Raw genomic sequence first — 11,516 nt, forward strand, 5'->3', positions numbered from 1 at the left:
AAACCTATACAAATTTTCAACTCCTTATTTGCACCCTTAGGGGGAGAATTCTAGAAAACGATGAAACACGTGTTCAATTAACTTTTAAAAATCTAAATGTCAAATTTTATAAAAATCGGTGCCGATTTATTTTTTTTTCCATACTAACTTTGAACCCCTATTTCACCCCTTTAGGGTTAAAATTTTTCAAAATCCCTTCTTAGTGGATGTCCAGATTACGAAAGTAAACTTTGCGTTGCTGTGCGTGCGTCTTACCTCAGTCAGTGAGGACAAGTCCTTTTATATATATAGATAATCATAATTTATTCTTCAACTAACATCTCTACCTACTCTACTTAAATGAACAAAATAAATAAAATCCTTTCTCTTACAGACGGATGCCTATATGATGGACGATCAAGGGTTGATCCCGCCACCATTAGACTACCCCCCACCTAACTACGCTGTGTACGAAGGAGACCACGCGAGGACGCTACCACATCCTCATAGGAATAAGGATATGTCAGGACATAGTACTTTGGGACGGAGTAGTGGTAAGAAATAGAAAATTAAATATCATATGATAAAATTATTATTAGTAATTATCTAGTTCCTCACTTTCCGCCAAATATCGAGACGTTATGTGTTGAGAGCAGGTTAAAAATGCGGGAAAACCTATATAACCTACCATCACAACTGACACAAAACTACATAAAATTTATTTTATTTTATATAATTTATTTCTAAAACATATAATTTGTCCGCAGGCAAGCCCAGCTACATGCCCGCCCCGAGCCCGATGCCTCCGCTGGACGGCTCCTACTTCAACAACACCGAGTCCTACCTCTCTTACCCACCGCTCATTGGAGAATATTTACAACAGGTAAGTGTTATATAGAGAATAAGAGTGTTATATCTTAAGAATTACACTTCTAAATATAAGTTAAAGTAGCAAAAGAAAAATAGCGTGTGACTATAAAAGCTATGTTCGTGGGTTTGATTTCTACTCAGGGGAACGAATTCTTTTTATTTTTTTTCTTCTTCTGTTAACAAGACAAAGCGCGGCGTCGAGTTTAATCACTAACTGCATAAAGTCTTAAAAATGAATGATGAGTGGGGAACGGAGTGTCTTGACACTGAGTTCCATCAGTGATCTACGCATTTTACGGAGTGAACTAAAACAACAAGCATATAATTATATTTATATTTTCTCTACGTTAGAACGTGCTTATAAGATATTTGGACATTTGCTATTAACTAAGTTTTGCTAGATTATATATGAACCTACGACTATCACGTACAACATTACTCAATTTCAAATCACCTCCACCATAATGCAGAAAAAACTTATTAAAACTTCAATTCTCAAAGAAAATTTTAAGAAATAACATACGAAGACGTAATAAGAAATCTTAAATCATTTATGTAATATATTGTATGAAGTAGAAATTGTAGTAATTGGCGTCTTGGCACCTCCACTTTGAGTACAGTGCCAACGTGCCAATAATTGCCAATTAGACTATACACGAGAGTCCTTAAGGGCTTACGAGGGCTTATATCATATTGTTACTAGCTCTGTCATTTGAGGTTACTTGGAATTTTTTAAATATTTTCTTTGTAAAGAAATTTCGCAAATGTTTATTTATGTAACTTTATCTATCACAGGCGCAGGGGCACAAGTGTGCGATTGTAAGCGCGACAGGTTGTGGGTTTGATTCTCACTCTAGGAAATTTGGGGAATTTTTGATGTCGTAACGCCAAGTTTCGCCTGTGTAACCCTATATGCGGCATACAGCGTGTTTTAAAATTGATTGAAGCGTGATTCCCCCTAATAAAAAATGAACCTACCACCACTGCGTACAAACACTATACCACAATACAACCAGAGCATTAATTCGTTAACTCCCACACAGTTCAAAATAAAATTAGTTTAAAACTTATAAAGCGTAGACTCAAGCGAAGATGTCACCCGCCATTATACTAAAGTTTCTGGACGCACAACTTAAATTACAACGATGCTTGTTAAGGCTGAAACTTGGCCGCAGGGTGAGATGAGTAATTGGTTTTTCGAAATCTTGATAATGACTTTTAAATTATGATATACTTATGTTTATTTACTTTTTTAGCTTCGCGCTCTATCCCGCAAATGGCAGGTTAAGCAGAGATAATTTATTGAATGGCGTATCTCAACGCCGTTCTTTATCTGGTTTCCAAAGCGGGAAAATAAAAATAATCCATTATATACTATATTATATATTACCTATATATGGTGATGAGAGAAATATAATTTAAATTGTCATTACTTTAGTCATATTGCGACAAGATTCGGTGTTAGGTTACGCTACGAAACATAGATATATCTTTAAGGAAAGGAAAGTAAGAAATGGAATGTCTTAACTAATATCTAATAGAATAAGTTATTATAATATCTCTATAACCTAATTTATCAAAACTATTATCAAATATGCCATTGCTGGTTACACAAAAAAATTAACAATCCATCTAATCTCCTTTCACACTAAACAAAATCAATTATACACTAAACAGGTATTGAACTTGGGACCCTCCTCTACTACGCCAGATGGTCTTTTAAAAGCTTTTTTCATCGTAATTACAATTTGAAAGGCGCGTTACGTTACAAAGGGAGGTTCTTTATTACACCCTCGATATTAGAAAATGTAGGCATATGAATAAAGAGATGACGTTGACAAGCAATAGGCTTAGGACGCAGATGGTGATGGGTTCGATTCTTAACCGAGTTAATAGTAAGCAGAATAGACACTAAGAAAAACTCCGCCCGAATTTAAATTTCTTCAAATGAGAATCAAACTAACAATCGTCTCGTGTAAAGACGCCTTTTGCGTCACAACGACCTTAATTTTCACTATAAAATTATTATAAACACTTGCTATGCGTCGTTAGCTTTCCACACACACCATCCGCAACCATCGCGTTTGAAATCACATTGTACTCCACCAAGATGACCTCCTAAATAAAAATACATTATACTCTTACAATTTTATATAAAAAAATAATATACATTCATATCAGATTTCCACTTGTCAATTGAAAAAAAAAATTATAAGAATATATGATGAAAAGACGCTCGTATAACAACAAAGAGAACGCGACATTGTTACGTGTTTATATTACATTGCGAGTTTTCCTTTTTCCGTATTATTAGTAGCGTGGAGGCGATTTAATGTAATCTTCTATTTATGCTATACTAGCTTTGACATATGACTTCGCCTGCATCATATGGAAATAGCTTAGAATTATCAGCTTTACATTGTAGCCCGCATCCAGCAGGGTAGGCAGGGCAACCTAGTGTTAAGACATTTCGACCGCTCGCGCGGACACTCAACGCCGAGCTTTGCTTAGTACTTATCTGCGAAGAAAGGAAAATATTAATAAATAATAATTTATTTATTCGAGTGTGGATCGAACCCACAACACAATTAACGGGTTGTATTTATTATAGCTTCCTCGATTAACGGACTTATCCAACGCAAAAAATATTTCTTATTCGAACCATTAATTTCTGAGATTGCAAACAAACAAATTCTTCAAAATTGGAATATATTTATTTATTTATTTATATATACTTTATTGCACACAATTACAAAAAAAAACAATGTACAAAAGGCGGGCTTAACGCTAAAAGCATTCTCTCCCAGCCGACCTTGTCATGTGGGATAATAAGTATGCAGGTGTGCAGAAGTAAAATATACATACATATACATACATATACATCCATTAAATATATAAATATACATATAATAAATTGTTATACATATAATATATAATTATAATAAAATATTACGGATATTATAAATAAAAGAAATTAAAAAAAAATACATAAAAATATAAACCATATAATAATATAGCATACCATATATACTCCTATATATACAATTAATTAAATAGATCAATATTATATATTTATGCTATTTTTAAAAAAATATTCTTTTACCCGGCGCTTAAATACCTCACGAGAGGGAGCTTTTCTTATGGGCTCGGGAATATACCTCATTTAAACCAATAATGCTCATCTTGATATTACTTTTAGATTCCTAGTTAGGCACGTTATTATACACTTACAATTATCTAATTATAGCAATACCACATACATTTCATACTGACAACCTCCTGTTTTTTAAGACGGCTAAAAAAATATCGAGCACGCGTTGAAAAAAATAGGGCAAGAATGGAACACTATAAGTAAAAATGGAGAACCAATTTTGAACTAAAGATTTTTTTTTAATTCAGATACCGAAACTGCACGAAGGTCTAATTCCACCATAATAAAAGTAAAAATAAGTATTTCAAATCCACGTCCATTCCTTCACGTCGATTTTGTTTGGTATCACTGCTTCAGCTGACGTATTCGTGCTATGTGGGTTTCCAATCATATACACAATGGGAGCGAATACGAATCAATTGCACAATAAGTGCCAGTCTATCTATATATCTATCTTTGTAGGTATATCTAACGAACGTCTAGAACTCGGTCTACGATTTTGCTATTTGTGCCTTTTTATTATCGGTCTGAAATATTTTCCAATTGGTATTGTGTATTTTAGTATACCTACCTAAGATTTTTATTTTAGTTCAATTCAATTGTAATTTGTAAAAACCTAATTTCGTTTTAGAAGTGGATATTTTTAAATTAAACTTAAAACTAAAAGACTAAGAAGGCTCTCAATATACTAAATAATTTAAATATTCTATAGTATATTATATTTAACTTTAATAAAACAATGTCAGAAGGCACGTCTATTTGTTAAAACTTCGTCGGTACTAGATATAACTCGCTACGTAATTACTTCTTAGCTGACGTCCTATGTAACTCCAAACTATAAACAAGATACTTAACTTGGGGGAATCGCTTTTTCATTTCCTCGTTCTACTTACAAGATAGAGCGCAGCGTTGAGTTACGACACTCAACACGCAGTGTAGTGTAAATCGGATGGTGCGGGGAACAGAGTGTCCTAACACTAGGTTCCCTCTGCCTGCTTTACTATATGATGAATATAGTAAAGTAGAAAAATAACTTTCTCAAATAAGATAGAGAGCTCTAAAAATAATTGTTTTTTTTTACTGATCCCTTGAGAATCCCAAAAAAATTGAATACAGCCTTCCTATGAGACAATTGAAAGCTTTTTTATTATGACTCCAATCCTGAATTTCATCCCGGAAGTTACAGTAGATATTCGATCGAATAGTGTCTAAATTATTGTTTATCAATTGTATGGACCCCCTTCGGGTAAAAGCAGTATAGATAACCACACTAAAAATGATGTGAAGTTTGTGAAGATTGTGTTTAGGCGCTAATATATGCGGGAACATCAGTAAGACAAAAAAACGTTACAAAAGCATATTATCAGCGCAGCGTTAAATTCCACGCGCGGTGTTTCGAAAATTAGATGGAGAGTAGGGAACGTTAGTTAACACAGAGCTAACATTTTTGAGAAAGTGTTAACTAATTTTCTCTTAAACATTGTTTAACAGCAAGCAGGACGTACTCCAACGCCGCCTCAGCAGTATTCCTCAATCCTGCCCAAGCCTCATCTAATGAACGGAGTACCACCGTCACCCTCGCACATGGCGAGCCCGCCACTGAACATGGGGTTGGATGGTAAGTTATTCATTCTACTATTTTTTCTAGTTTCACGCTATATCCCGCACATAGCAGGGTAAAACAAGCAATTCCCAACGCGCATCTCGGTTTTTGAGATATTCCATATGAATTCACAAAATGTTTTTAGTATACCTACTCAAATTTATCTCATCCATCTCACTATGCTTTATATTTTGTTTATATTTTCCACACAAAAAGACCATAATAAAATATTCTTTACATATCATAATAAAATTATATTTCTATATGAAGAGATAATCTAGACAATTTTACAATTTGCTCAGGTCTAGACAGGCAGTCCGCGGGGGGCACGCTCAGACGACAGAGATTCGACAAAATGGCCGTCCCACCGCCTGACGTCACAGTGCTGCACCAGGGGAATTGTAATCAGGTATTATATTATTATGAATAACGTATGTAAAATTATATTTTATACCGAGGCTTCGCCTGCTTATTGTTATATTATAATAGTCAGATTAAACAATTTTTTTATATATTTTATACAAGGAGTATTTCTGCCTAAATCTTGAATCACCAAAATCCATGATGCATAGATTTTATATGATTTTTTATGATAGTTTATTCCTAGAAGACAATAAATAACACCAACCTAAATAAAACTATTATTAAAAGAAATACCAATAATAAAATAAAGGCACAATTTTTCATACTCTACTCTCAATTTTACATTGTTTTAATACAATATTGTTTCCAGCACCCACCAATCAACCAAGCGCCAGCTATCAAACAGCCACAATCAATCCTCAAAGATCCCTCTAGACACAAGTACCAGTATGGGAGCCCGATATCCTCGAGCACCCCTCAGAACTCCAGTCAAATACTCACAGTTCAGAATTTAACTTCAGACGTACCCCAATATGGTACCATTAAAAAGGAGAACAAAAGGCAAAATGTTACTATAGATGAATCGTATAATAAACGCAGCGAAACGCATGTCGTTTAAATAATATTCAAGAAAAAAAAACTTTTCAAATAATAAATAACTATAAAGTGTTTAAGTGTAAGTGACTTTAAGTGAAAGACACAAGTGAAGTGTAAAACGAAGTGTCAAAGTGACTTAAACAAAGTGTCAAAATGACGAACTCGTAAAATCTATTGTAAATAGATACGGACTAGTAAAAATTAGATAGTTTTAACAATTTTTCATTGATTGTGATACAATGATGATCGAACTTTCGAGAGTGTTAAGTGTCCAGAAGTTAGATAGAATACTTAATATAAGATTTTGTGCCCAAATCATGATTAATGGGTAAAAAATGTCTGGTTGTAGTAATTGTTTGACTGAATTATCAATAATTTTGTTGTTAGGTAATACGTCCAGACTCTCTTCTATTAATAATTTCATTTGAAATGAAAAAAATGTTAAGGAACAAGCAAATCCAATGATTCCCGCGACGGATCTCTTTTGGTTAGTTTTACTAATTGTTTGTTAAGTATTCGATTGTATCGATTATGGAGTTTTATGGGAAAATTTAAAATTTACCCTAACGTTTGTATGATTAAGTTTTCTCAAAGTATATGTATTTGATTAGCAATTATTGTTACTGCATTATGAGAAAACGTCTCAAAGATATACCTATTTTTAAATATAAATGATTTTTAATAATTCTCTAAACAAAATAATGCCACACTTCATATAATTCAACAAACTAATTTAAATCAATTGAATAACAAATTTTACGTTAATTTAGTAAATTTATGAGTCTGTAATATAATAGTGACTGTTTTATTGTTGCATTTCATTATGTAAATAAACAATATAATACTCAACTGACAATAATAATAAGTTCTATTAATTATTATTAATTTAAATCTCTGCTTACTTTAATTGTACATAGTTATTGTAATTTTGTATTACAAAGCCTTTTACTGCAAAATTTAATCGGTTATAACAGATACCAAAGTTTTTATGTCTCATATTTTAATTTTAAGCTACTCTTTATTTTATTTTTAATTATTATTTTTTTTCTTCAAATCGTTTTGTAACATTCAAATTAAATGAAGTAATCTGACTGAATTGTCTTTAAATAAAGATTGTTGGATACATTTTCGAAATTCACAAAATCCATCCAATGAGAATACGATTATATTTACAGATGGAAAAATATTTACTGTTACATTTCGAATTTAAATAAAAAAATCTAATATATTATATTATTTTGTTTTATTTTTGTTTATCCCCATCGCCCCCCTTTTATTTTGAAAACCCTCTAATTATTACAAACATATCATTATTGAATTTATTCGTTTATTAACAATAAATGAATGTAATTTTCATTTAGATTAACTTTAGTAATGTTAAAAGTGCCAAAGTAGATCATTTTTTAATGTTTGTTTTTGGTACATTTAAGTTTAATTAACGTTAAATAGAATAACATAGTAGCTACGTTACGTCCTTCTACATTAAAAGTAACTTTAGTGAAATATTCAAACCGTGCCTTATAATTTTACGCCATTTTGAGAATAAAATATCAATTAAGATATTGCCAAAATCTAATCTTAAATAAAACGAACTTTTAGGTATAAATTATAGAATTATTAAATGATTTAGCTGAAATAAATTCACATTGACTATGTTCATTTGCTAATAATATAATTATTAAACCCTGATACGTAGCGAGGTATGTGTTACCGTAGACTGATTAAGACATTTTTAATTTTTGCTATTTTATATAGTAAGGAAATAATAAGAAATAATTGTATTTTGACTTTTTCATGTAAAAATCATGTTTTAAATGTAATTAATAAATAAAAAACCATGCCAGTTGTGTTGCTTATAGAATACGTTGTTGTTATATAAAAAGTTAATGTTTGTTTAAAAACTCAAGAGCTTGTCATATAGATTATAGGAACACGAATGTTCAAACCATTTTGTCAATATTTCTTAAAAGGTAAACTAAATTTAAAGAAAGTAAATGTTAAACTTTTGAAATTAAATTATACATTAATTAATATACAATTAATTGAACAAAAATATTTCTTTTCAGTTTCTCGTATGAATGCGTGCTCAACGGTTGCATTAAAATTTTGTATAAAAATCGTGTTTAAATTACGTTTATCAACTTGTAAAATAAAACATAATATTTTCATATAATTTATGAAGTACCTTCATTAATTTAATTATTTATTTTTACAATATTATTGAAAAATTCAATTGCATTATTACAATTATATTTGAAATAATTTCGTTTCTAATTAATCACGACTTAACTTAACTAATTTACAAGATGTTTATATTTTACAAGATGATAGAATACCATTTCACGTTCATTGTAAAATATCTCCTCTTTATAATGTAATAAGGTTGTAAATTGTTCGATAATTCCAAATGTGACTTTGATATTACGTAAATAATGCTCATGATGTGTAATCAGCATAAATTGGATTAAAGCATATATGTTAAATATGTATTTTTATTTTTTTACACATACAGACAGTTCACACGTTTAAATATAATTAAAAAATTTTGACATACAAAAAAATCTTCCAATAACGGAATAAGGGTCCTGGCCATCAGTGACTAGGCTCCAGATTGGGGACCTCCTCACAGTACGCACTGTCTCATCCCAAGTAACTAGCATTCTGCCTCCAGCATTGAAATTGAACAGTTCGATTACCACCATATTTTCCATATATTTAAATGCATTATATCCAATATGCTAGATATATCGTAAGAAATTCGCCTTATCACAATAATATACTTTCGAAAATCAACATATTATCTAAAATTGGTTAGAAATGCAAATGTTGTTAATTAGTTCAGCTCATTTATTTCAATGTTACATATAATGTAAGATATATTTATCAGCTTCACGCTGTATCCCGCACACAGCAGTGTAGGCAGAGGGAACCTGATGATAAGACACTCCGTACCCCACTTTCCGCGAAAATCAGGGGGCATTGCGTGTTGAGTGGCGGAACTCAACGCCGTGCTTTACCACGACACCAGAGCGAAAAAATAACAAATTAAATTTTAATAAATATAAAAAATGTCTTAACTCTATAATAGTTTATTTCAGCATATAACCTGCTATAACCTGCTATAACCTGCTAATAACGTGTAAGGTTAAAAATAGTCCAAAGAGCCAACCACAACCGCAGACTATCAACAGTGATATGAGCTGGACATGATTTAATCGAATTCGACAGCACATGGGTGTACTGACCTACCCTACCCTACCCCTTACTACGAATATTTGTTTACTGAGCACGAGTGTCTGCGTAGTAATTGATTGTTGACCTGTTTTTGAGTTTTGAGTTGAGATCTGAGTTGAGCTTATCTGTGTCTCTATTATATATGAATGGCAGAGAGAAAGTGGTAAATCAATTTGTTTTACACTTTTTCCCTACCTTTGATTTATAGGTGATAAAATGTGATTGTTTATTTAGAAAGACTTAACGCTAAGTTCCCTCTACCCTGCTATGGGAAAAGAACATGAAGCTGTTTTATTTGGAATCTTAAATATACTTTTGATCTTACATATTTAATATTTTATAAGTAAGTATATTAATTATCTGATTAATACACATACAAAACAATTAAACAGAATAGGCGCAACCTACATTGAATATCCAATATACATCTACGTTTGGATCTCTAAATATATTATTTATAACAAATTGAAGGTATTCTACATATAGGTCTATAGACGTACATAGAGCCCGTTAGTGTAGTCGTTGTGTATTAAGTGTTACAGGTACTGAAATTTCACGGCAACGGTGTGAAAGACATTAATATTCCGGTCTAAAATCTGAGGCGATAACCAAATATGCTAAATACAGGTCTAACGTCAAATGCAGATATCCATACTGTTTGGTTACGGAACAAGATATACGCTTAGTGCTCAAACATTATTTCATGAAAGAGATGAGCTTGATTACGGTAGAGACTGTTAAATTTTAATTGTAACATAATTTAAAATGTGTGAAGAATGTTATGGCACTCCGTTCCCCACCCACATACAAATTTTTGAGATTTTAGTTTAGTGGCGGAACTCAACGCCACGTTTTGTCTTTTACCTAAGCGAGAAAATAAAATTAATTTATTCTCTTGTGTGTTAACTGTTATATTTATAGTCTAAGCCTGTGCTGCTGTGCGACGACGTTTCTATTACTTTCTTTTATCTTTTATCCCACCCATAACAACGTCTGATTGTAAGTGCGACGGTTTCGGTTATGCTCGATACTTAAGAAGAAGAAATTACTCACTCTGCCAACAAATAAAGCTTAGTATTGAGTTGGGCCAATTAACACGCAACGTATCGAAGTAGAGGACGGAGGTTCCCAGCACTAGGCCCCTGCCTATCCTGGTAGCAGCGGCGTGCCTTAAAAAACAAAAAACAAATTTAAAACTAGCCAGAATGTCTAACAACAGTTCCTAACTTGGAGCACAACCGAACGCGTGAAGGAGTTCATATTGATATGTTAATAGCAGAAGTTCGGCTTGTAGGGAGACCGTGCAGTGCAGTGATTATATCTTGAATGCGACTTTTAACTAATACTCATGCTTTAAGGAGTAGCTTGTGTACATTCAAAGCACTTGTAGTTATGCTAGTCTAAAGGGAAAAGAGAACCAACATCAGATCTGAATTTTAAAAGAAGAAAAAACGTTATCTCAGAAAGTCTAATAGTCTATAACAAAACTAAAGGAAACTAAATTAGAATCTTATAGGGTACCTCTTCTTGTTGTACTTTAAACAGAATAATAATAAAAAAAATAGAAACTGACTTCAAAACTATTCTTATAGTAGAGATACCCGTCACCATGGAATACTGCAGTCTTCAAAACGTCGGATTTCCAAAGTTTAATTTCAAATTGGTATTTTAGTACTTATCGACTTCAAAAATAGCACCCTTCTATTTTTGAACCCCTAC

General features: G+C 32.1%; 1 protein-coding gene across 2 annotated transcripts in view; it reads left to right on the forward strand.

Annotated features, from left to right (window-relative positions):
- Nucleotides 1-9,048, forward strand: part of sns (nephrin adhesion molecule sticks and stones) — a 177,564-nt gene extending 168,516 nt beyond the window's left edge. For both annotated transcript variants that reach the window (XM_085200068.1, XM_085199980.1), the window contains exons 25-29: nt 374-533; nt 747-862; nt 5,492-5,618; nt 5,906-6,012; nt 6,337-9,048. In XM_085200068.1, coding sequence (XP_085056194.1) covers nt 374-533; nt 747-862; nt 5,492-5,618; nt 5,906-6,012; nt 6,337-6,585 — 759 coding nt within the window. In that variant the 3' untranslated portion in view covers nt 6,586-9,048. The remainder of the gene's footprint in view (nt 1-373; nt 534-746; nt 863-5,491; nt 5,619-5,905; nt 6,013-6,336) is intronic.
- Nucleotides 9,049-11,516: the final 2,468 nt, after the last annotated feature.

The sequence above is a fragment of the Heliconius melpomene genome, chromosome 1 (genome assembly GCF_056956725.1).
Source record: "Heliconius melpomene rosina isolate 202511_hmr_F chromosome 1, ASM5695672v1, whole genome shotgun sequence".
In the NCBI taxonomy this organism is placed as follows: domain Eukaryota; kingdom Metazoa; phylum Arthropoda; class Insecta; order Lepidoptera; family Nymphalidae; genus Heliconius; species Heliconius melpomene.